This window comes from Anoplophora glabripennis, unplaced genomic scaffold, assembly GCF_000390285.2.
Source record: "Anoplophora glabripennis isolate ALB-LARVAE unplaced genomic scaffold, Agla_2.0 scaffold327, whole genome shotgun sequence".
NCBI classification, from domain to species: Eukaryota; Metazoa; Arthropoda; class Insecta; order Coleoptera; family Cerambycidae; genus Anoplophora; species Anoplophora glabripennis.
The window spans coordinates 348,230-375,706 of NW_019416408.1; the positions used below are offsets into that span (position 1 = coordinate 348,230).

At 30.4% G+C, this 27,477-nt stretch overlaps 1 protein-coding gene across 1 annotated transcript; it reads right to left on the bottom strand.

Annotated features, from left to right (window-relative positions):
* Positions 1–383: 383 nt before the first annotated feature.
* Positions 384–27,477, bottom strand: LOC108909477 (alpha-tocopherol transfer protein-like). The gene is made up of 6 exons (XM_018713826.1): positions 27,318–27,477; positions 19,394–19,542; positions 12,746–12,840; positions 12,538–12,688; positions 10,052–10,245; positions 384–1,761 (listed from the first exon to the last, which is right to left on the bottom strand). Exons 2-6 carry the CDS (start codon positions 19,533–19,535, stop codon positions 1,432–1,434), a joined length of 912 nt encoding a protein of 303 aa, XP_018569342.1. The 5' UTR covers positions 19,536–19,542; positions 27,318–27,477; the 3' UTR covers positions 384–1,431.

A 27,477-nucleotide genomic window follows, 5' to 3' on the forward strand; every position in this document is an offset into this window, starting at 1 on the left:
ATTGCTTCCATAAGTCAAGAAAGGTATTGTGCTTAAGAATAAGGTTGAATATTTTTAAAAGTGGTTTACAAAAGACGGTTTATTCACGTATTGCGCACTTCACTTCAATATCTGCATTTGTTCAAAAGATATTTAGAGAAATAATACTTTTCCGAAGACTAATATTCTGTATTTCGGTAGTGTTTAAAAAACAAGTTTATATAAAGTGCCATTATATTTACTTACTCTATGAAGGTCTGAATTTTCGTGGTTAAAATTCAGGGTTTAACTTTAGTTAAACTTCCCTATTAAAATGCATTATACATTTTCCAAACTATTTGCAATTTAAATAAACCAGCTGCAACCAATATTAAGATAGTAATAACGACAAATAAAAATTAAAGTACATATTATATACGAATATATTTGAAAAATATAATTACATTCACCAAAGTTTAATTCGAATAATCATACAAAAAGATCTTAGTGTTGCGGAATGGAATTTTCTTATATTATTGTTATTAACAACTCGCCCATCTATTTCCTAATGCAGACCTACATTTAGAATATGAAAGAAAGTTGAACACATTTCAATGATTAATAAGAGTACATAGTTAGTATTATATCACATTTTGCTCTCTTGCATAAAAGTTGAAACAAACAGAAATTTTCCATTACAAAATACGCCCAGATTATTTTTTGTTATTTACATTTTGCTCTCATGCATGAAAGTTTAAACAAACAGAAATTTTCCATTACAAAATACGTCTAGATTATTTTTTGTTATTCACAATTAACATTCCTCCCAATGTTAGTAACATATTGTAAACATTATAGTTTTGTATACCAGATGATATATTTTGGTGATGCATGTATTAGGAACTCGGAAACTATAAGAGGTAGAAAAACGGTTAAATGGCGTACGATACCATTTTGCTACTATCGGGTTTGGATATATTTTGGAAAAATATGTAAAAATTATTATAGTAATTTTAAGAATCTCAACTTTTTTTCTTGGTACATTTGAATTTGTTTGTACATACGATACACCTTTGGAAAGCTTAATAAAATTGCTGTTCAACGTGCATGAAACAATAATGCACATGAAATTGTTTGCAAGTTGCAGTTGCGGGCATACAGCTTGTAGGAATAAAAAAGTTACAATCCCTCTCTTTAAATATCTTTTATATTTTCCGTGACGCATCTTTTGACATATTTTGTGAAATATGATAAGATAACTAATGTGGTAACTTTTTCTTTCTGTCTTTCAAATTCATCACACATTGAAAAATATGAGTCATGCTTCAATCCAGCAACCTTTTCAAACGTGACGTAACAAAGAGAAAACCACTTCACAGCCTTGTAATTTCTAGTGTATTCGAAATTACTAAACCTCCAAGTGACAAGGTAATGCAGGCACAAACAGAACTTCCTCATATAAAAATAAGAAAATCATTCGGTCACTATGAAATCCTCGGTTTTATTGTTATCAGCCGGTTCATCTCTGTAACCTAAGGATTCCAGTTCCCAGCGGATTTTCTCGTTAGTTTCGAAATAATTCACCCAGTCGTTGTAGCTGTAGTCCGGATGTATCCCGCCGTACCTCTCTGGCAAGTGTTTGGGGTCAATGTGTTGATGGAGACTATCCATGTCTTCCCCGTGGAAGAATATCCTCGACTTCATCCGCTCGTCCAGGAACGGTTTGAAGCAGTTGTAAATGATGTCAAAAATCCAGGACTGGTTCACTATGTGCAGGGCGTGGATCTTCATTGGGAACGAGGTCTGAAACAAGTTCAAATTAATATTTCTTCAATAAAAATATGACCAATTTAAATTTTAATGAAGATATTGCCCTATGAAGTAAATTTCCAGAGAAAATGTATCCATCTGTAATTTTTATTTTTTAAATATTGGGAAAGTTACAAAATGAAATTACGTACACTTTTATCTACTATCCAAAAGGAAATACAAGCTTTTATTACAGTATAAATATATTAGACCGAACGAGAATAAATTTAAAGAAACTTTTATTAGGAACGAAGAACCATAAAACATCATAATATACAGGGTGTGGCGTGTAAAATCTATAAAAATTAAACTACAGCTTCCTGATGATATTTGTAATAAAAAACTATATACGAAAAAAAATTTTAAATTTTTAAAAGAAGATTAGGTTACATTGTTAGAAAATTTGTGCAGTCAACTGACTTTGTATCTGTATTGAATTCATTATTCACTTAATTATTAAATATTACGCATCGTCCATCGACCCATTAGTGTTAAAAAGTAAAAGATTCCAGTCAAAAGTTTTTATTTTGTAATGCCACGATAGTGGCAGTGTAATTTTTATAAAGAAGTAAAAAATAAGATTTGCGTGCCGATTACATTAAAAACGAGATTCTTATTTCTTACTTTACTTAATTTTTTAGTTTGTGCACAAACTAGTTTTACAATGAACCGAGAAAACAATGCATTTACTATTACTGAAAGTGTCGATATGGTGCAATCGAAGAAAATGCGCTCGCGGCGACTAGATTGTACCGTGAACGATGGCCACGTCACCCCCCCATATGCAAATACAATCCTACAGTGCGTTCAGCGGCTGCGAGATTCGGGAAGTATTCCTCGAGGAGAAGGACGTGGTCAGAAAGTGAACCTTAATGTTGAAGATGCATTGTTGTAAAATCTTGACGAAGACCCCACAATTAGTACTCGGCGACTCGCACAGCAAGTAGGAACCTCAACTCGTACTGTACATCGCATCTTAAGGCGCCAACTGTTGTACCCCTATCATCCAGTTCAACAGATTTTATCCCTGAATTGTGATCAACGAATGCGTTTTTGCAGATGGTTTTTACGGCAATGTGCCAATCAAGTAGACTTTCCTGCTTATGTTTGTGTAACAGATGAGGCAACATTTAACCGCGATGAAGTGAATTTATATAATATGCACATATGGGCCGATGAAAATCCTTACGTGGTTAGGGAAACTCATTTTCGACATCGGTTCTCGATAAATGTTTGGGCTGGCATAATAGGCGATGTAATTGTGGGTCCCTATTTCTTTGAAGGACGACTAAATGGACCAACATATGCCGACTTTTTGGAGAACCGACTGCCTGAATTATTGGACGATGTGGCATTACAAATTCGGGCACGCATGTTTTATCTTCAAGATGGGGCTCCTCCACACAGTACTCGAGAAGTAACGACACTTTTGAATGAAATGTTTCCTCAGCGATGGATTGGACGCTTTGGTCCTGTGCCGTGGCCATCTCGGTCACCCGATCTAACTCCAATGGACTGTTTTTCTTTCGAGTCACTTGAAGTAATTGGTTTACAATACTCCAATTGTTACGGTGGAAGAATTGCGAAAAAATATACTTGAAGCTGCTGACACATTTACGGGAATACCTGGAATTTGGGAAAATATTCGCCAAAATTGGGTGAGTCGGTGCCATGCCTGTATCCGCGCTAATGGGGATCAATTTCAACATTCTCTCTAGAAATGGTAAGTTTTATTTCAGTTTGTTCCATATTTTAATAGAGTTTGTTTAGTGCACGCAGTTGGAAACTACAGATGCTTACGGATGCGGGTTTGTTTGCGAACTCTTGCAGTAACAACAACGCATTTAAAATAGTAATTACTACTAATAATATTAATATCATTATTTTTTAAATATATATTTTTCTTTGTTTGTACGTTTGCATTGAAAAATTCTCCACAAATTGAGAAGAATCTTTCTATCTTTCAACGACTATTTGTTTACGCGGCTGGTCTACAGCACGTAACTCATCGTACAGCATACGGACAGGACCGTTCCAGAGAAAATATTTTGATCCATAATTCAACTTTAATTGAAGAAAAAAAAAACTCAAAAATAGAACTTTTCGTATAAGACTTTTCTATTACAAATATCATTCAATATCAATATCGGAAGCTGTAGCGTAATTTTTATAGATTATACACGGCACACCCTGTATGTTGAAAATGACTGCGCGTGAACCAATAATGCAGTTTCTCAATTCTTGAATGTATTACACAGGTATCTTCTACATTAAACATTATGAGTGGCCCCATATACAAAAATCTATAGGATTTAAAACGGCTGTTCAAAGAAGCCAAACTCAAGATCCGCCTGTCCAACGATTGAACATGCTTCGTTTAAATATTGTGGAGCTTTTAAACTTAAATAGGCAGAAGCCCTATCATGCATAAAAGAAGCTAAGCTGTAACATGTATAATATCTCCAAGAAATATTCGAAGTGATATATTTGTTGATTGTTTTACAGGTTATAATGTTCTTTATATTGCTGAAATTTGGCCTGCTGTACAAGTATTAAAATTCACAAATAATCCCCAGAATTGTCCAATAAAATAAGACAGCTATTTCATGAACACGATTTGTTCTTTATTCGGTTTCTAAGAAAACGTGATCCCAGTTTGATTACTGATTTCTTCAGTCCCGTTTCGATTCACTGGAAACAAATATTAATTGCACCGTGATTTTCCAACAGCACGACCACTAATTGATCTGTAGAAAGAACAGAAAACGTACCTAATTCTTCCTCCAATGAAGCATATTCAAATTTTGCTTACTTTCTAAACAACCGGTAAAAGTTACTATACGACTGGTATCGATATTCGTAATCTCAATTTTTCAGAAGAAAAGGTTAAAAGAAGTTTATTGGAGCGCATCGATGTAAACGCATAATTGTATTCATTTTCCATCGTAACTGTACTGTGTTATCGTCTATAAATTGATGCGGTATAAGGAAACTAGGTCAATCTCAGATAAATGATAAAATGGCAACTAGTGCCTTATTTTATTTCCAATTATAGATAATGTTATGCCATTTCCTTCGAATCGCCTTTCACTGGATTTGACTTGCGTCTCATTCTTAATAGTTACAATTAGTTTATTTGTTGTCAGTAAATGTGAGCAACGTATTTTATTTTAGTTTACATATTTTTACATAACAGTGTTAATTATTTATTAAATGATACATATATTTTGGATTCTAACGAAACACATACATATTTCTTTTAGAAATATTGTCAAATAATTTTAAAGTTATGTGTGTTAGTTTATAGAGAGGGAACCAAATAATTCTACAGCATTCAAGTCTTGAGTGTACTAAGGAAAAATAGAGAGATTTTAGAGCAACCATATCGTTGAAAGATAAAGAGCTTTTCTGATAATAAGTTCTAATGTTTTATAAGCAGCATCGCCCATTTCATTAATTTGACTGGAGAAAGTGAGTTTTTGACAACCATTATTACAATTAAATAAAAGAGGTTGAGGTTTAAGTATAAATGAACAATGATTACTTACTTAATTGATTTTTCAAACACTAAACTAAAACTCAATTAAACTAAATTATACTCAACTACACATTTCTGCAAGTATAAGCGATCATTAATGTATTGTATATTTGAATAAAGTTTTAAATGATCCAAAAAAAATGATTAAATTTTAGTGTTAAAGATACTAAAAAAATGGCCTAACACCAGAAGTAACTAATAAGTAATAAGGTATTAAACTTAAAATAGTTGTAAAACCTATAATTTGCCTTGTGAAAGATATAGTCGCTAGAGATTGAGTAAGCTATCAATAAAAGCTATACGAATTTTATTGATGAGGAATCAAACATCAGCAATAGAAAAATTTTATGGGCCACCTAAATCAACAACTTTTATACTCCTTCCACATATGACTTTCTACTCGTTTATTGCGATATTTTCTGCAACGTCTCGCATTTTCTTCGTGGATTTTGGAAAAGGTTGGGCAAGTTCTTCAGTTCTTGACACAGATCTTGTATGTCAAGAATATATACAGGCTGTCTACTATAAGAGGGCCCCTCGCTTAATATACGACGCACGTCAAAAATCTTTATATATTTTTTGTTGCATTTTTTGAGGCCTTTATGCTCGTAAAAACAGATTTGAGATCCATGGCCAACTTTGTCAGTAATCATAAAAAAAACGGAAAAGTGCCGAAAGTTTAGGGTCGCCTAACTTTTTTATTTTAAAATATAGAGAAAACTTACTTTAATAAAATTTCATGGCAAAATTGATCTTTCACCTGGTTTAAACAGATTTTGGAACTATCGTCTGTAAATTGCAGTGCCCTCTACGCGGGCAAAAAAAAGATGTTATCGAAGTAGGCTATTTTCACAAAATAACTGCTTGTTCTTTCCTCTTTCATGCTATATACTACATGTCGCCTTTATCTTTTATATTTATTACATTTTTTATACTTTTGATGTAAAAAAAAATAAAAATTTTCGTGTTGCTTATATTAATGTAAACATTAATTTTAAACATAATAACTACAAAAGAATTAATAAATATAATGCACTTGTTTTAAGCAAAATACAGATTTTCTTATTACTTTATTATAGTATTGGTTTTTGCATTAGAGGGAATTAAGAAGCCTTCACAGATAAAGTAGCTTACGCTAAACCTCGCAAGCTGTAAAAACAAATGTGTTACCCCTTAGACCCCAGTAATGTCATCATTTGGCAAACTGTTTATTATTATAGATTATACGTAACTGTTGGCTTGAAAACTGTTACAGTTCATTGTTATTTGAAAAATCATTTTGAAGGTGTTATAAAATAAAAAAGTGTATGTCATTTGAGGAAGAGGAAAGCTCTAATTCTGTAAGTAGATATATTTATTATTATTATATATTTGGCGTGTTTAAAACAATTTCTACATTAACATAAGCAACACGAAAATTTTTATATTTTTTTATATCAAAATTATAAAAAACATAATAAATATAAAAGATAAAGGCAACATGTAGTATTATTTTCTGGCCATAGTCTACTTCGATGACAATTTTTTTTTGCCCGTGTAGGGGGCGCAGCAATTTACATACGATAGTTCCAAAATCTGTTTATACCAGGTGAAAAATATCAATTTTGCCATGCAATTTTATTAAAATAAATTTTCTCTCTCTTAAAATAAAAAAGTTAGACGACCCTAAACTTTCGGCACTTTTCCGTTTTTTTTATAAATTCTCACAAAGTTGGCCATGTATCTCAAATTTGTTTTTACGAGCATAAATGCCTCAAAAAATGCAACCAAAAAACATATAAAGATTTTTGACGTGCTTCGTATATTAAACGAGATACATAGAAGGGGCCCTCTCCTACAGTAGACAGCCTGTATATCAAAAATATTGATGATTATCATAAATAGAAATTATTTGTCTCAAATCAATTAAGCTATCGAAACAAATTCATAACTAAATTACATTGCCGATAGAAATAAAATTACCCAAAAATTTACTTTAATAAATTCTTATTATTTTTTTCGTGCATATCTATTTATAATGCGATGTATGTAAATCAGTCAGATGAAATTCCTTGTAAAACATATTCATTTTACAACTAGTGGAAATAGTTTTTTTCTCTAAGGAAATAATATCAATGACTATTCGATGCCCAATTAAACATATTCAGGAATTAAGGAACTAAATATTTTAATCAAAGCATAGGACTTCGCTCGCGATTACATCTTTTTACTTTCCCTATTTATCACTTCTTAAGGAAAAAGACTTTTCACAGTCGTACTTCCTGCTTAGTAGAAATTATTCAGCTTGTTGTTATTATCTCCCGCTTGCAGGCATAACAGGTACATCAAGTTCAAGTAAAAGTTTGATGAACCTGAATGCTGCAAGCAAATTATATAATCAGCAAAAGCTTACCGAAAACATTAGCAATTCTCTTCCATCAGTGTATATTCTTGTGTATAATAATATTTTACGGTTGGATTATTTTAATCCTTAGTTGCCTTAAAATATAACAAGTTTTTTAAAATAACAGTGAATTGTATAGGGCGCTTAAAATTTGCATTATCAAATTTTAAATCAGAATATCTGAAGCAGGAGAAAGACGTCAAATGTTTGTATTTCTTTTTAAAAATTTTTAAATGCTCGTTATTTAGGAAAAGTATCAATTTGCAATAACTTTATTAACCTTCTGAAGATAATGCGATAAACTAATCAAAACATGAACGACAGAATTACGTATACAGGGTGTCCCGAAAATGGTGGGCAATCTCTCGGATATGGATAGATAATGAGAAAATAGTGTCACAAGTTCATATAAAATTTTTTCCTCCGGGCTCACTCTGTAGAGTTATTAGCTCTTGAAGTTGAGAATTAAAAATGGTTTTTTGCTGTAACTTTTGTATTTTTCAATAAATTTTGAAAATGCTTTGGCTGGATCTATAACATTTGAAGCTGCTTTGGATGATAATATGAAATCCTCGATAATAAATATGGGGGCCCGGGGGCAAAGCAACCCCCACCAAAATTTCTAGAAAAATTTTCCATCATTTTATAAAAATTTATGGTATTTTACGTAAAAAAGGTATACTTGTTGAATATCCATAAAATAGATATTTTTTGAGATAAACCCGTTTAAAGAGGAAGGTACCATTTAATTTGAGACATTTTATTTAATTGAAACACAGATTTAATCGTGGTTGGTTTTGACATGTCAGAGTATGCCAAAGGCAATTAAATTGTCAAACTTTTCAAATACGTAGTTTTAAATCTAAGACTAATCTCATAACTCATAATTTGTTATAAAATATGAAGTATTCTAATGAAGAATATGCTGATATGCATTTAATGTACGGGCGGGCTCTGTGTAACGCTTCGGCAGCAAAAAGATTTTATCAGCATTCTTATCCTAATAGAAGGATTCCGGATCGCAAAACTTTCGAACGCATTGATCAAAGATTAAGAGAAAAAGAAAAAATACGATTACTATTATTAAACAAAATGGATATTAAATAAATTTTAATGTCTTTAGGTCAGTTTGCTCCTGTTACTGTTACTGCAAACAAAAATCTTGTTTATTTCACACCTGTAACCACTAGAGAAGAATTAGAAGAAAGGATTTTTTATTGTGCAAATGAAATACGACAAAATCCTGAAATGTTATGGAGAGTGCAACAGTCTTCTGTTAAACGAGCTCGTATTTGTATAAGGGAAGGTGGAACTAATATTGAGAATTTATTATGAATTATATTAGTTACAAAATTTTGATTGTCATGCACTTTTCGTTTAGTTAGTTTAGTTAAGTCCAAATTCTCATAATTTGGAACACTGCTATTGCAAATTATTTGTCCTTTATTCTGATATGTAAAAGCCAACTACGATTAAATCTGTTTCAATTAAATAAAATGTCTCAAATTAAATAAGTAACCTCTTTTACGTAAAATAGGTACCATAAATTTTTATAAAATGATGGAAAATTTGGAGTATAGTGGAACAACATTTTTTTTCTAGAAATTTTGGTGGGGGTGCTTTGCCCCCGGGCTCCCATAATTATTATCGAGGATTTCATATTATCATCCAAAACAGCTTCAAAAATTATAGATTCAGCCAAAAAATTTTCAAAATTTATTGAAAAATACAAAAGTTACAGCAAAAAAACATTTTTAATTCTCAACTTCAAGAGCTAATAACTCTACAGGGTAAGCCCGGAGGAAAAAATTTTATATGAACTTGTGACATTATTTTCTCATTATCTATCCATATCCGAGAGATTGCCCACCATTTCCGGGACACCTTGTATATTAGCTAGACAAAGTATAAAAAGAGTAAAAAATAATGACACAAACGGCCTCATACTGAACCATTTGTTATCTTTCTTATTTTGAAATACGATAAATCTTCATCAAATGATACTCAAATAAAAAGAATGAACTTTGTATTCAATTGATCTACAAGTTCACATTATCCACAAGGTTTTGGAAATAAATACATTATTATTATTTATCTTCCTAGTATGAAGTACAAAGTAATGCAATATTATATGTATATTGTATTAGCTATTTTTTTATACTATCATTTTCTGTACAAAGTATGTATATTTATGTGTCGTATGGCGTATGCGATTTTTCATCCCCTCTCGACTCTAGCAGTCTTCAGTATGTTCACATTTCTGTGCAAAGTCAGTGTTTATTTATTTACATATTTACCTTTTTGCTGTATATGGATTAAAGTAAAAAATGATATTATCCTTAAAACTAAATATTAAAACTTACCACCATGATCTGTACCATTTTGTGAGCTATGGAGGGTGTCATATACCAGGCCTGCTGCATGGACAGGCCACCCAAATCAAATATACATATTCCACCCAGGATCTGTGCTCGCTGTTCTAGGATGGCTAGTTCCAGTACGATCATCGTTCCCTGGAATATTTCCTCGATTGACACTTTTTCGGGATCCCAATGTTCTGGAAACAAAATGAGAAAGCATAGTTTAACTCACCTTCCTTTTGAAATACGAGTGGGTAGTTGTTAAGACCACAGTTACTCTGCATGCGAAATCGTAAAAATTTATTAATGATGTCGTAAGGTATCATACAAGATTTAAGGCGGCGCCGGCGGTTCCATTGTTTGCGAATTCGTAAAATATTGGTTCTTATGAAATTGTATTGATTCGAATGAAATGTCAAATTTAAGGTGGATTTAAGACTGTGTTTACACTGACTACGAATTTGTAAGAAAATCTGTTTGTAGCATCTCTACACCATTATGTAAGGTGCCGATAAACTATCTTTTTATGACACATTGGCCGAGAACACGCAACAATATAAATACATGTTAAGTAAGATTGAATCGTAAACAGTAATACAGTGACATACCAATGGTTGGTATGGGAAAGGAAATCGGAACCACGCCTTTGTATGTGTATATCGTCTAAATGTGAACTAAGGTTGAGTATAATTGAGTATATAATGTATAATTAAATAGAATATATTTTATTAATATTATTCTTAATATTTTAATAATCCCATGAACAAAATTAATCCCATGAAAAGAAAAGAAATAATTACAATAAAGAAAATACTTGTAACTAAATGTATAAAGGGTGGACAACGGAACACTGTTCTTATGAAATCTATACGATTTTGTTTCGTACAATTTGTCAGACTTAAGGCAGTGTTTTCACTGCTTGCGTATTCGTAATCTTACTGTCTGCTAATGTAAATTTCACAAACAAAATAAATTTGACAAACACTTTTTACACATAACACAAAATAAAAAAATAAAACAAGAGTAAGTTAAAAAAATAATTTAAAAGAAAGAAAACTATAAAAATACATTTTCAATATAGGCACCTTCCACCTCCACATACCTCCTAAGTCTACAAATATTATTTGTTTGTACAAGAAAATGCATTTCTGGGGTAGGTATGTCTAATTTTATCACAATGGAACTTAATACTTTTTAGCTATTCATCCCTTGTTTGTATTGGGGTTGCGTACACTAAACTTTTCAGGTATCTCCATAGGAAGAAGTCCATCGGGTCTGGAGAACGTGGTGGCCATGAAATTCGGCTTACTCTCTCAATCCATTTATTATTAAACACAATGGATAAATAATAATAATAATTATTATTATTATTACTTACATCAATATTGAAATGGGGAGGAGCCTCATCGTGCATAAACAAACGTTTCTTCGGGTTTCTAATGGAACATCATCTAATAGTGGCTGCAAATTATTTTGCAAAAACTCCAAAATAATGATTTCCATTCAGACGTTCCTCAAAAACCTATGGACCTATATTTTGATAGTTTTCTTTCTTTTAAACTATTTTTTTTAACTTACTTTAACTTATTCTTGTTTTTCTATTTTGTGTTACGTGTAAAGTGTGTTTGTCAAATTTTGCTAGTGAAAATTACATTAGCAGACAGTAAGATTTTCTAAGTTCTTATTTTAAAAATATGTACCTACGGTTCTAACATAGTAAATGTGTCCAATTAAAATTTAAAAACAAAAAATGGTGGAGGCGCGCTCGATGTGCAGTGTGACATAAAATCACAAATATTTCCTAAACTCTTAATTTTACAGAGTTAAATCAAGAGGATATTATCGTTGGAAAATTCTTCAGGGAACTTATTTTTGACGCAGACAGATTGAAATCGTCATCTATGCAAAAATTCTGGGTTGTCAACTATTGGGCATAGTCCATCCCTGATGTTCAGGGCAATATGAAGTTTCACTTACAACATCAGAAACAAGCTGTACGCATGTGTTATGAATCACCAGATTTCCATCATGCTGTAGTTAATAGTTTAGATACTAAATGAAAATAACTTTTTAATTTTTACCTTTGAGGGCCCGTAACTTGTTAACGAAGGCCGATATGAAAAAAATGTATATGAAGAACTGATATTATTTTGGCCTCATCTATTTATACTCGACTTTTTTGTATCAAGTACCGTGACACCCTATATATACGGTGTGATTGTCCTGTTATAAATTTCATATTAATTGCCCGACATGTTTGACAATCGGGTGTCAAGGAAAATGGTTTGATTTACATATTTTGTATGAATGTGATTATTACCAAAAATATATTTAACATAGTTGTAAACAATTGGATCGATTTTGTTTAGGTACTTTTAATGGCGAAGTAAAATTTGAACATGCACGAATTCGTACGGTATCGTACAAACAAATTAGCATCCAGGGTAATGTAATGCCTAATACGTATTTTTTTAGATCTATATACATACCTATCCTGTACAACAAAATTCTCCTTCCAGTTTGTTCTCTGTAAGGAGGTACAGTAATTATAGAGTCATCCCCCATTTTTAATAACTGTCTCAGATTAACGCCTTCGTAAAATTCCGGATTATTTTCTTTGAAGGTGTAATAGTTAACTAGCTAAAAACCAATAAATACATAAGTTTTTCTAATCATACCCACATTAAATTTTCTTACCAGTCTGTGCGCTCTCTCTACAATAAAATGTCGAGCTCTTAAGAAGCGAAAAAGAAAAGAATCATCAGTTCTGTGTGGAACGCATTCGTCTCTCTCTGAAAAAAACTTGTTAAATTATTATTATTGAAATTAGTTTATTGATCTTATTCTTTTCTTCCAATTCAGATATTAGTATTATCTACAGTGTGAGCCACCAGTAACGCCTCGGTAACTAGGGACCAAACGGCAAATGCTATAGAAACCTGTTTAGGTGGGTATGTGTAGGTTGATTACGACTACATTTTAAAAATATTTTGAAATATACAGGGTGTCCAGGAAAAGACCTCGATGAAGACACGTGGATACTTACATCTTTCAAAAAAATTCTATAAAAAACGAATCTGCACAAATATCTCTAATACCGTTAGAGATAGGTATAGGGAACCTATACAATTTGAAATAGTTTTAAATTTCCTAACTTCGTAAGTAAAAATATACTGGGTGCCCCATTTAAAATAACCAAGTTATTGCTGTTTAAAGTTGAGAGAAGTATTCACCAGTTTTTTGAACACCCTGTATAATACTAAATACAGATACACACAAAAGGATCTAAAATACACTTTCCAAAGCTGCTTCCTAGAAATTATTTTTTATTGCTAAGTCTGCATTTTCACTAAAATTGGAATATTTCACAAACAATAAGTCCTAGGTATGCAGAACCTTTAATAAAGTTCACCTATTTTTTACGGTGCTTTCAAAAATGCAGTAAAATACAGGGTGTTCCATTTAGAAATACATAACTTTGATATGGTACGCTTTTCCTGGACACCCTGTATATATCAAAATATTTTTAAAATGTAGCCGTAATCAACCTACAAATACCCACCTAAACAGGTTTCTATAGCATTTGCCGTTTGGTCCCTAGCCACCGAGGCGTTACTGGTGGCTCACCCTGTATACAAATCGCAATGTCATAAAGTTCTGCGTAAACTTAGAAAATGATAATAATTGGGCAAACGTAATTTAACCACCATGTCAAATACTTTTAGGTAATTGATCCTATTTTCAAAGCCAACACAACTTAATATAAATAATTTATATAAAATTTCAATAATTTTGCATAAATACATATCTTTAACTCGTAAGTTGTATTCTAAATAACTGTATTTTCCCATAAATAATTACCGCAAGAACTACTTTTTTAGATTGTTTACGTAGTTTGGGAGCGTTTAAAATATTTGATGAACTAATTATCTAATACATTTTAATTAGACGTTATTTATTGTAATGTTCTGCAGTTTTTACATTAAACATTATTTTTTGTTCGTCTCTACGTCCAAGTTAAGGATGAATTATAACTAACTGTCTAAAAAATTGTTTAAAGTAACTAAATTTACATGTCTTTTATGATCATATGATAACACTTTTTTTCAAATATACAGCTGCGTTTTATAATAATTACGAGTACATGTCATTTATTTAAAACTGAGCTTCCCAACAAAATTACATATTCATATAGAAGACGTCATTTTTTGAAAGAGCAGAGGTACATACATACATCAAATGAAGTAATGCACTGACAACATGTTAAATTCTATATTTATAAGGGGAAAACTGAAATGAGTAATTCCATAAAAAACATCGAATTTTCATACCATAAATTTCCTACATGTTTATGTCTCATTGGAGACCATTTATTTGTAACACTTACATACTTGGGAAATAAAATATTTTATTGTAACCTTGCCAGTCGTAATGACAAAAATATAACTTCTCCGTTTCATGTTTCTATCATTAAGATCAATAATAATTATCATAATTTCAGTGCTATTTTAAAAGTATACACCTATAGATAAGAAAAACTCATCTAAAAATAACTTTTATTGCAGTTTTGTAATTACAATTAGACTTCACTCCTTTATAGGCATATATCATTGTTCCCACTTTTAATAAGTAATTTTTAATTGAACGTAAAGTGAATTTTCCATTTTATTAAGTAACAGTAAACAAAATAATTTATAGTCGTAGAATAATCAAAACAGTAAGCGTGAAGGTCAGTTATTTCATTAGTGACACATACATTTGTCATGAGATATTGGAAAATGATGTATTTATTTGTATTGCATAATAAAATTAAGGAGAAACATGTATTTTAACATAGTTCGATGATTTTTTTAACCTACTCAATTACTGAAATTAAACTTGATATATGCTAAAAACCTTCTACTTATCATTTATACATTATTCAAAAGATGCTGGCATAAATATAACAAGTAATTGAAACATTAAAAAACAATAGTTGCAACATCTACGTGGTTTTCTATCATTTCAGAAAATAATTTATAGAAAGAAATATTCTTATCATTAAATTCTTATTTCGAAGAAATTAATTTATCCATTTTTCATAATACATTAATTATTTCAAGTTAATACAGAGAAAATGCTGATGTTTTGACTCTTTGTGAAAACTTGTTTTCATGCAAAATAATAAATTATTATTATAGATTTTAAGTATAATGAATATCATAATTCAAAACATAATTGTAAAAATTTATTATCATACAAGTGCAGTCTCAGCCATGAAATACAAATTGTAAGTCTAATATGAATAACTGTGTAATTGAAAATTATTCTGTTCTATCAAAAAAATCTGACAATGCTAGTATTGATGTGGAATATAAAAGAGCACCAAATAAAATTAAATTTGATCCACAAATCGCAATCAGTTATCCGAAGCAATATTTATGATAATTATTTCGGTTCTGATGTAAATAGTTCAACTTGTCGTTTTCAGGATTTATACAGGGTGATTCATTAACAATGGGAAAGTCGAAAGCTGAAGATACTACACGTGAAATGGTGACCATTGGCGCAAACATGCCTTATCCGAAAGTTGATAGTTTCGGAAATACAGGGTGTTGAAAGTTAAAATTTTAAATCGTTTTTTTGCGATTATTCTGAAAATATGTAGGTTAGGAACTTGAAAATTTGTGAAACTATATTTTTTTAGGCGACGAATAAGATGCGTGTTGTAATTTCAGCATTGCTCATAGAGGGCGCCACTTACGACCAATTTTACCGAAAATTTAGTTAATAACTTTTTACCCTGTATATTTAACATGAAACTTGATTCAAAACCTGAAAGAGCTATCATTTTTCCATTAATTATGTACTCTTGTTTCATTTCGGTATCTCGATCCGTTTTCGAGAAAAATCGATTTAACGAACACTATGTTTTGATAATATGAGAAATTAAAAGCGAAACAAACCAAGTGTTTCTTCGTGTTATTACAACAATTAACAATAAAACAAATAAAATACGTAATTATGATTTAAAGTAATTGTTCGAAGAATCCACCGTTGACACTGATACACTTTACACGTTTTCTGAGAGATCTTCGAGTTTGAAACAACGTATTGGGATTGCGTCTGACTTCGTTGGCAGCGATTTGTATTCTTTGCCACAAATCTTCACACGAGCCAATAGATTCCTTGGAAACTATATCTTTCATTCGAGACCAAATAGAAAAATCAAGAGGATTGAAGTCCAGACTTCTGGATGGCCAAGCAAAAATGCTGAAATGGCCAATCCAGCGATTTGGAAAAACTGCATCTAAATATGCATGCACTGGCCAAGAAAAATGCGGTGGAGCTCCGTCGTGCAAGAACCACATGTCTCTTCCTAAATAAAGTTGAACTTCTTCAAGCTGTGGAAGCATTTTTACTTGGCCACCCAGAAGTCCGGATTTCAATTCTCATCATTTTTCTATTTGGTCTCGAATGAAAGATATCGTTTACAAAGAATCTATTGGTTCGTATGAAGAGTTGTGGCAAAAAATACAAATCGCTGCCAACGAAGTCAAACGCAATCCCAATATATTGTTTCAAACTCGAAGAACTCTCAGAAAACGTTGTGTAAAGTGTGTAAATGTCAACGGTGGATTCTTCGAACACTGACTTTAAAATCATTATTACGAATTTCATTTGTTTTGTTATTAATTGTTGTAAAAACATAAGAAACACTTAGTTTGTTTCGCTTTTAATTTCTCGTATTATCAAAACATAGTGTTCGTTAAATCACGGATCGAGATACCGAAATGAAACAAGAGTACATAATTAATGGAAAAATGATAGCTCATTCAGGTTTTGAATCCAGTTTCATGTTAAATAAACAGGGTAAAAAGTTATTAACTAAATTTTCGGTAAAATTGGTCGTAAGTGGCGCCCTCTATGAGCAATGCTGAAATTACAACACACATCTTATTCGTCGCCTAAAAAAATATAGTTTTACAAATTTTCAAGTTCCTAACCTACATATTTTCAGAATAATCGCAAAAAAACGATTTAAAATTTTAACTTTCAACATCCTATATTTCCGAAACTATCAACTTTCGGATAAGGCATGTTTGCACCAATGGTCACCATTTCACGTGTAGGATCTTCAGCTTTCGATTTTCCCATTGTTAATGAATCAACCTGTATATTATCAATACCTTCGAGGAATGAATACAAAACTTAGTACTTTCTACAATAATGCCTCATATTGCTATTTTATTCTGGGATCTCGCAAACGTAGAAAATACTGAAATAATGAGTAACGATACTTTTAACATTTTTAATCAAGATTGTAAAGTCACTGTTCGAAGTTTTAGTAGTTAGTTATTATATCCAGGCACTTATAAGTTAGATCTGTCTCCTATTGATTTTAACAGGATCCTTGTTACTGATTTTGTTGGGATTAAATTTATAATGGTACAATGTGTCTACGAATGGAATTGAATTCTGTTCAAATGTAGAAAAATGTAGTTTTAAAGGGGTCAAGGTATACAGGGTGTCTGTTCATGAGAAATTATTAGAAATAAGATATTATCCTATAAATAGCCAATTCGTTGAATTCGTACAAGGTGTCGACATGTTTTCTCATCTATTGGTGTCAATGACAAACAATTTTTGATGGTAATTATTTGTTTCGGGAAACCATTCTGGTTGGTTAACATATTTTTATATCTGAAATTATGTAGGCCTTCTAAAGAACAAAAAAATTATATTCTATGTGGGTAAAGTGCCTTTCATTAGGAAAACTTGTTCAGAATTAAAATTTATTTCCAAATTTGGATGCAATCGGGCTATTGTTTATATTGTAGGTGAAATTCCACTGTTTGCCCTCTGAGACATATAGATCACATATCCTTCTTGGTTTAATACAAATTTAACTCCTAAAATTCGATGAAAATGTAAATGTAAATTCGATGAAAATGTAAATTTTAAAAGAACTAAAGATATTAATGTTTAAAGAATTTAAAACTCTTTGGCGTTCAAAGCCTTTGAATAATGAGTCTTTTATATATCCTTCTAATATATGCAATATATTTGCAAATTTCTTTTACAATTAGAGTTCTTATAATGACCCAACATAAAGTTATATAAATTCAGATACTGAATGAATTTGATGTTGAATACACAGTTTCTCCGAGCAGGATATTTTGCATTGTTTGAATAAATTTAAACCCAAGCTTACTAATTGGCCTGATGGGATTCCAACCAGTAATATTTTCTAATCCTTTGGCAGTTTTGTTTAACTCGTTTTGCTGACTGGTATTTTCTCTGCTATACGGAAATCATCTAAAATTGTTCCAATACTTAAGAAGGTCGAGAAAGAGCTGCTATCACCCAACAGTTATTATTAATAATTTTTCTAAATGTTTTGAAATGCTTTTATTTATTTTTATCTATACAAGGCATATGATCAATGATAAATCAACACATTTTCTTTAAGGACAATCAATAGTAATTAATTTATTTCGAACTTTCGACTTTTTTACTTAATAAACTTTCAATATGTAATATGTCGAGGTTATACATCTGAAGATAAGCTACAGCAGGACTGCTCGAAGGTTCTATCCTTGGCCTCCTAATATTCAGTCTATTTAAGTAATATATGATCATTTGTGGAAAATTTAACGGCAAAATTATTATTAATCCAGTTGACCTTAAATTATTTTTTGAATTTAATTTGAATTTAATTATTTATTGGTGTGCTGGAAATGATTCATATCTAAGTCTATATAGATATAATGCTGTGTCATTTACAACTAAACAAAATATGGTAGCGTTTGATTAGGTACCTACCTAACAAGTTCTATTCAGATCGGAATAGTTTTGTGATTTTGGTGTTAGATATGTGTATTTGATGAAAAAAATAAATTAATTTTGGATTTAGCGATCCAAGACAAAATATGCCTCATTAATAATGTCAAAAAATTGTTCTCTATACAACGTGGTCAGTTAAGTTGTTGTCATGATAACTTAGAAAATATATTACAAATGTAAAGAATTAAACAGAGAGAAAAAAACATATTTCTGACCTGCATTGGTTGCCAAATATTTGGATACATTGATAATTTTTTATAATACTATATACATATTTTCCTGTACCTTATAATTTTACTTACTTTAAAATAAAAAAACTCCCTGTTATTCCTTATATGGACTTTTTAACCTCAATTTTAATTTTTGTTACCTTTTTTTGTGCATCATAGTCAATATCTTTTTCTGTTATATTGTGTTCTATAATTTTTGTTTATATTAACTTTATATTTCCTATTCTGTTATTGGTCTGTTACCTGGTGAATATTGTGAAGAAAATATCATATTAATCAATATACTCACCGAAAATCATATCTCTGAATTCTTCCAATTTCTGACAACTCGTTTCTGGGTCTTCGTTAATGTTTTCTCGAGCCCATTCTAATAGTTCCTTGGGTGGTTCCCCCAAGTCTAATTCCGCCAAAACGTCTGTGTCAGACGGCATTGTTGAACTGTAAAAAAATATCAGATAATCAATAAAACCCTTTTCTAATAGATATGAGAAGTTATTACGCCTATGAAATGTCTTTCCTCTTACACTAATTGAAAAAAATAGATGTTGGTGTCACAAATTGTTGTTAAAACAAAGAAAAACATAAACCAATTTTTATATTACCATGGTTTTTATGTTTTTGCATGTTTTTATTATTTTATTACAAATTACATCGACAACTGTGGAAAAAAAAATATGCTCATAAAAATTCGACTTTTAAAAAAAAATTAAATTATTAAAAAAGGTGTCAGTGACATTTATTTCGACTTTTATTGTTGTTTGGACAACATTTTTGTGCTTATTTATCTAAAATTCATGAAAATGATACAATACAAATCATTTGATCTATTTATTTCTAAGCAAAATGACTTCAGCTATATTCAATAACTACCATAAAAAAAGGCTAAGTTAGAAGGACAAATGGTAATTTTGCCACTTCAATGTGTTTTCCTCTATATCATACCTTACCAACAAATTACAAACTTTGTTACTAACTAATCATAATTACGTATTTTATTTGTTTTATTGTTAATTGTTATAATAACACGAAAAAACACTTGGTTTGTTTCGCTTTTAATTTCTCATATTATCAAAACATAGTGTTCGTTAAATCGATTTTTCTCGAAAACGGATCGAGATACTGAAATGAAACAAGAGTACATAATTAATGGAAAAATGATAGCTCTTGGTTTTGAATTAAGTTTCATGTTAAATATACAGGGTAAAAAGGTATTAACTAAATTTTCGGTAAAATTGGTCGGAAGTGCCGCCCACTATGAGCAATGCTGAAATTACAACACGCATCTTATTCGTCGTCTAAAAAAATATAGTTTCACAAATTTTCAAGTTCCTAACCTAAATATTTTCAGAATAATCGCAAAAAAACGATTTAAAATTTTTACTTTCAACACCCTGTATTTCCGAAATTATCAACTTTCGGATAAGGCATGTTTGCGCCTTCGACTTTCCCATTGTTAATAAATCACACTGTATATTTATCTATACAATCAATTTTTTTTGGAGCTACTTAACAGCAAGGAGAAAGCGAATTCCTTTTGTGATTATTGTTTGAGGTGAAGAATCAATTTCTGCAATCAATCAAATCTTTTTTTAGAAATAATTTTAATATTGATGTTTTACCCCTTCTGAACATTGCTGATGTAGTATCGCAGCCGGTTATCGCATGTAAAAATAAGATATGGTTTTGGCATTTTGGATAAGCACAAAACTTTTTGAAGAATATATTTCTGTTCGCTGTTGAGCCTTTCCAGGTTTTAAAAAGTATATAATTTTATCAATTGCAGTCCTTGACTGACTGACTTCACCAACTACAATAGTTGTATTTGTTGCATTAAATTGTTCTATTGTTGTTTCAATTATAAGGACATCTGCGTCATTTTGATTAAGGGGCTGAGTTTCTTTTGAGTGTATATTCTCAGAATAGTATAGTTTATACATATAAGACACAAATAGGCATTTTTACTTGCATTAAGTGCCTGACTATGTATAGTTGTATATCATGTGGAACGTGACTCCTTCAACTTTTAGAATTGCGATAGCTCAGGAATGATGGTTCTTAGAAAAAAAAAGTATAAGGACCATTTTTGTAGATAATTTACAGATCTATAATTTTTGTCTGAACTTCTTATTTGATAAAACTTACCGTTTTCGAAAAAAAATCCAAAAAACCTCAAATTTTGACTTTTGACACTTTATTTCTAATGGTGTACCAAAGGTCTCCACCAAAATTTAGCTCTGTCGGAATTTTTGTTATTTGACCACTATTTTTATGACTAATTTGACCGGACTAATAATAGTTTGTATGGATTTGTCTAGGTCTATGACGCTATTGACTCTATCGATATGACAAATTCATTGTCGGCTGGTGAAAATTAAAGTGGTCATATTTTGATAATAAGGAGTGAGTCCCATGCCCTTTTGCCATTATTTTTTCTTAACAAGTGATATACACAAACAGCAGTTTTTCCATTTTTTTCAAAATTTTCCTATGTCATAGAATTATAATCAAGTTTGAAATATATAATGTTATTTATCAATTGAAAGGACACCGCAGGGTTATGGAATTTGACTTTTGGCCATAAAAATGGTAACTTAACAGGGAAATATCTTGAAATCTATGGCTTTGTGCCCATGAGTATTTTTGTTCTACTCGCTGAAACCTATCATTTCTCAAAATATCAGCGAATTTGACAGAAAGCCAATTTCCATAAAAACACTGTGGGGTCCTTTGAATAGGACTAACTACAAAGAATATATCATTTTGTCAAAAATTTAAAGAAATGCCTGATTATGGAATCAGTTCATTATGAAAAAAATATTTTGCAAAAATTGTGTGCCACCCTTTCCAAGATCTCTGGATAGGCAGCCCCTATTTAAATTTTTTATTACCCAAATTACGTTCCAAATTTTTTCGTCATGAAAGTTCTATACGACTTTAATTTTCACCAGCTACCACTGGCATCACATTTGATTAAGTTACCTCACGATAAAAATCGATTTATTGAAAACCTTCTCTATTCAGTTACATTACAGTGCAAGTTTTTGAAAGTGTTTTATTCAAAATACCTGAATACATTTATTATTATAGTCAGTATTGCTCTGTAAATGTTTATTTTAGACAGGCATGCAATCACCGTCAATTACACCATTTCATAACCCAAAAGGCTCTTGACCCAAATACTTTTAACATTTAAATGTGTATTTTCTTCTTATAATCTGAATCGTTATAATGTGCAATGTACATATACATATATCATGAAAAAATTGTCACTTAAAAAAATGTATGGCATTATAAAACCTATTGTTTATATTGGCTAGGTATAAATACTCATTTTCACCTTGATCGTCTGAAACAAGGTGGTTTAGATAGTCGTATTGAGCGCATAAAGTGTTGTTAAGAAACCATAGAAATTCATTACGTACGTTTTATGAAATAGTGTGTCAGCTGTGAGAGTTGCAAAAAATTATTCAAAATAACATCATCTTTGCGGGTTTAATTCTCATTTGCTAAAATGAGATTAATATAATTAAAATTATTTTTATTTAGAAGCCTGTTGATATTATTTCATTCAAGGCAGATACCTAGAGAAAGTTAATGAAAAAAGATTATTTGAGTGTAGAAGGTCCACAAATACTGAGATAATTAATGTATCCTTGATATGCTTTTGGTTATTAATTGGCATTTCCATTATAAAATTGTACCCTAGGCAAAGTCCTTAAACTTTAGTGTAATAGTTTGAAGATATTTTGAGACGCCTAAGTTTATTAAATGAAAAACATTCACTGGATTCAATTTGAAAAAATACTTTCTGATATCAAACCTGAAGGAGAAACGAAACCGAGGACGTATGTAGTCTAATGATATTGCATAATACTATTAACTTTTAATTAATTAGGTATAAATATGGTTTTACATAAAAGTAATTCTATATTAGGTGTTAGGTGATTTGTACATTCAACAATTTTTTTAATCGTTGCTTCTAAACCTGTTACCTGATTAGTGTTCATGTTTATTCCACAGTTTGTAGGTTACGTTTCGCTAAAAAATTTAATACCTATATGTATATGCCATAATTACAAAAATCTTCTTTTCGGAAAAACAGTAATATCTGTTTCTTTTAATGATTCAATGATTTTATTGAATATAATGTAATAAATTTCTAATTCGGTATAAACAGTTATTTTCCTTTTCTAGTTTCGGCTATTATACCATCACCAGGTAAAAGAAAATGACAATTATTCAAGAAAATTGGCTACATAAAACTACTAATAATCCAATAATCCAATAATAGTTAGGGCATGTAGACCATTGACCTGTAAACCTGTTTCCTGCAGTACCAGCAGTTAGTAATCTTCTCTGTGAAATTGGATGTCTTAGCTTATACTTAGATTATACTTTAATAAAGAGTAAAAAAATATTTATTAGTAGTTTTATGTAGCCAATTTTATTTGAATTATTGACATTTTATTTTGCCTGGTGATGGCATAATAGCCGAAACTAGTAATAAAGAAACATAAAAGTTTCTACTAAATTTAAAAGGATTCTAATTTATCCCATCACAATGGATTTTCGTCAAGAAGCTAATTGATGATTTTATTGCAATACAACGCAGTTCTTTTGCGCCTACTAAAATGTGTAGAAAAATCATTTGCTTGTTTATTTGGGTTTCTAGAAGTGTGAAGTTATTCATAAAAAATAGTATAAAGATACTGCATATATTTTTCCCAAATTGTGTTCTGTAACATGAAAAATTATAATGAGAAAATCTATCGACGTTGACTGCAATTATCTCTCTGTTTAAAGTCATAAACTGGTTAAATCTGGTAATGAAGCAAACCAAATGAAACCTTGTAAACTTGATCAAGGTTGCTGCATATATTTTCTGATTTAAATTGTGCCGATAAACATATATAGGTATTCATTCAAAAAATATTGCAGTTCTGAATGAATATTTAAAATTAAAAAGGTTGATTTACATACGCATAATTTTAATTTAATTCCCTGATATATTGACGTTAGTAAAATACTAAAATAGTACTTAATACTAATAGGCAATCCTTAGTGATTTCCTCTCAATTACAAAAATAGTTCAGGGTTTATTGACTTGAAGCTATTTTATTGTAAAACATATTTATTTTCCAACTACCCACAAGCTATCATAAATAATGTTAAAACCTTTTTCTGTTACATCACCTAATACAGCTGCTACTGATTGTTCATTCACGGATATTCTCTTTGCCTGTGAGTTATAGTAGAAATCTAGAAGTTGTGAAAATCCTGTTGAATAATAAGTATTGTATCAATATCTAGGTTCTTCGCAATTTTAAGAATATGTTTTAAATTGCTGTAATATTATGTTGCGTACTAAGAAAAGTGAAGTTTTGCTAGAAAAGTATGGCTAGTTTGAGTTTGTTGTCATGAGTTTGTAAATGCACGGTTACTATCGTGGTACGTATACTATTTGTTTGCATTTTATAATATTTATAAATAAATATTCATTTATACTCTTGAGGCAAGCATTATAAGATTAATCAGAAAATTCCTCAGAAATGGTAGTTGAATTAAATGTTACTCATTTTTCAAATTCGAGTAATTCAGTGTACCTATATAATAATATAATAATAGTCTTACCATATTAACAAATATTTTTCTATCAAATTGTGTTTTATTACTATGCAGTAAAATGACATTTCTATGTAGTAACAAGATACTTTACAACACGATTTAAATGACACCTACATAGTACTTCACTATGCAAAATGAAAAAAATTAACTTTAACACTATCAAAAGGTTTACTTTAATCGAAATAACAATCATGAACTACAATGTAGTCGAAACAAGCCAAAAAATGTCAGAACTTTGAAGAAACATCTCTGTGCATACTCACAATGTAATCACCACTTCGATAGTACTATTTTAATATACGCGAATTAAGCGAAAGTAGCGATACTAAAACTAAATAAACTGAAAACCAGTAATATCTTGTTCTTTTTCACATTCATTAATTTATGAGCAATAGGTAGGAACGAGTTTGCTTCAAAACATTAAACAGGTGAAGAGAGGAAACTTGCAACACCTACGTAAAAGTGAACCCTTTTTTTAATGTCTGTATAGACAGTAATAATTGTTTCATTCATAATTCTCACTCTTTTAATAATAATGACTTTATTATTATTATTATGAGGAAATAGGTTCAAGATTAATGGTTCTTCGTGATTTTCATTCGTACTTATTAATTTTTATAAAAGAAAATTCGTACTATACCAGACTACAAAACTGAAAAATCAGTAACCTGGAAAAAGTAGTCTAGCTATTATCATCAGCTGAATGCAATTTTAAATTAAATTATAATAAAAATATAAGTATTTGATTAATTAGTAAAGCAAAATATATGTCAATGTCGTAGAAGGTTCCACAAAAAATTGTTGCCATTCACTGATTCCTCTAGCTGTAGAAAATTTAATTTTGGTAAATATCATACATTGGTACAGTCTTTGAACATTTGATGAAGGCAACTGCAATATTCTATCGAATGAAGATTATTTTCAAACAAATATATTTAGGTCCATAAAATGAACAATGCAAAAAGCATAGAAATGTTGTAGAGAAGATATTTTATCTAAAGCAGAGGCCAGCGAGATGTATGGATCATACGCCTCCCATGAATAAGCGTAATCATCATATTATGTTGCATTTACTATGTATTATAGCAGTTTACACAATTAAAGACATTCATGGAGAAGTTGAGGAAGTTATTGAGGATATTGCAAGTGTATTACATAGACCAATATCTTAATGTAATTACTCAGTAGTGAACAATTTCAAGGGAATGATTTTTATTATAAATACGGTTGGCATTATATACAGGGTGTTGCAAAATATTGTTCAGAGAATTCTAGAGCAGATTCTACATCCAAAAATACGAAAAAAATCCTGTAAATGTAGATCCGCAAATGCTTCGTTTTCGAAATAGAGGGTCTCAAAAAAAAAAAATGTTTATTATTGTTTTTTTAGATTATCCTAATCGAGAAATTGTTAATTATTGCTGTCGATATGTTATGGATAATGTTAATAAAGTTATTGTTAATAATTTCTTGTAAATTTGAACATTTACGTTTTAATATAAATGTAGGTACATTGAAGTCAAGATACAGGAGTTTTATACTAAATGTTTAATGTTTCAATAAAAATGATTTGCATGATTTTTAATAATCTTTAATAGCTCGAAAGCCGCTCGCTAAATGACAGATATGCAAGTAAGCCTTTTTGCTCTAAAATAAATGAGGTTCCTAAAAATCCTAAAACCCAGTACAAAAACCAGTCGCGTAGGTTTTCTGGTCAAAAATCAATAGGTACTCCCCCATATCTACGCCCCTGGTGGGTCTGAAATGCAATCGATCTTTTCATATTATAACCTACGTATCATAAATGTATTTACCCAAATTTAAACGATTTTCAATGAAAAATTTAGAAATTATCAATAAAATAAACATATTTTTTTATTTTTTTTTGACACTATTTCGAAAACGAAGCATTTGCGGACCTACGTTTATAGGAATTGTTTCGTGTTTTTGGATGTAGAATCTGCTCTAGAATTCTCTGAACGACATTTTGCAACGCCCTGTATTTAAATCAAAATATAACCATGATTCACAGAACAATTTTTGAAAAATTAGGGCCAGTCCTGTTCTTACAATTTCTTCATAAAATAATTGTCATCAATAAATTATAGACAATTTTATGTATTTAACAACATAACAATTTAATTCAAGGTCAAATTGTTTTATTTTTTTTTTAACTGTGTAAAACTGCTGTTATAGTAGAGGAAATACCTAATAATATTCATAATTTTATCTTCCTGTAAATTATTGTTTACTTGAAAACTGTCACATCTATAAATTACTTATAATGAGAAGTTTAGCAAAATATAATTTTACTAGCATCATATCATCAATATCATTAACTACTATTCATGTCATATTAAAATTATAACCTTAGTAAATGTAATGCAAATACCTGTACACAAATAAAGGCTTGTTTATTTTCACTTTATGTAATTTTTGGTTATGCAAGAAGTACAAGTTTTATATGATTAAATATTTAAAATGCAAAAAATGCATTAAAAGAACTTTTCAGTTATCTTAGGCTATTTTAACACTTTGTTTATAAATTTTACAGTGATCAATTAAAGTTATATATAATGTATACTCACGTTCAGAGCGAGTCTCGCGATTCGGTTGTTGTTGTTATTGTTGTTGTTGCTGTGTCACTTCATAGAAACTAAAAATACTTGCCAACCCAACTGCAGACTAGAGTTAACTGACACAATGATACGCCGGTCTTGCTTACTGCGGCTTGAATACCTTCTTTCG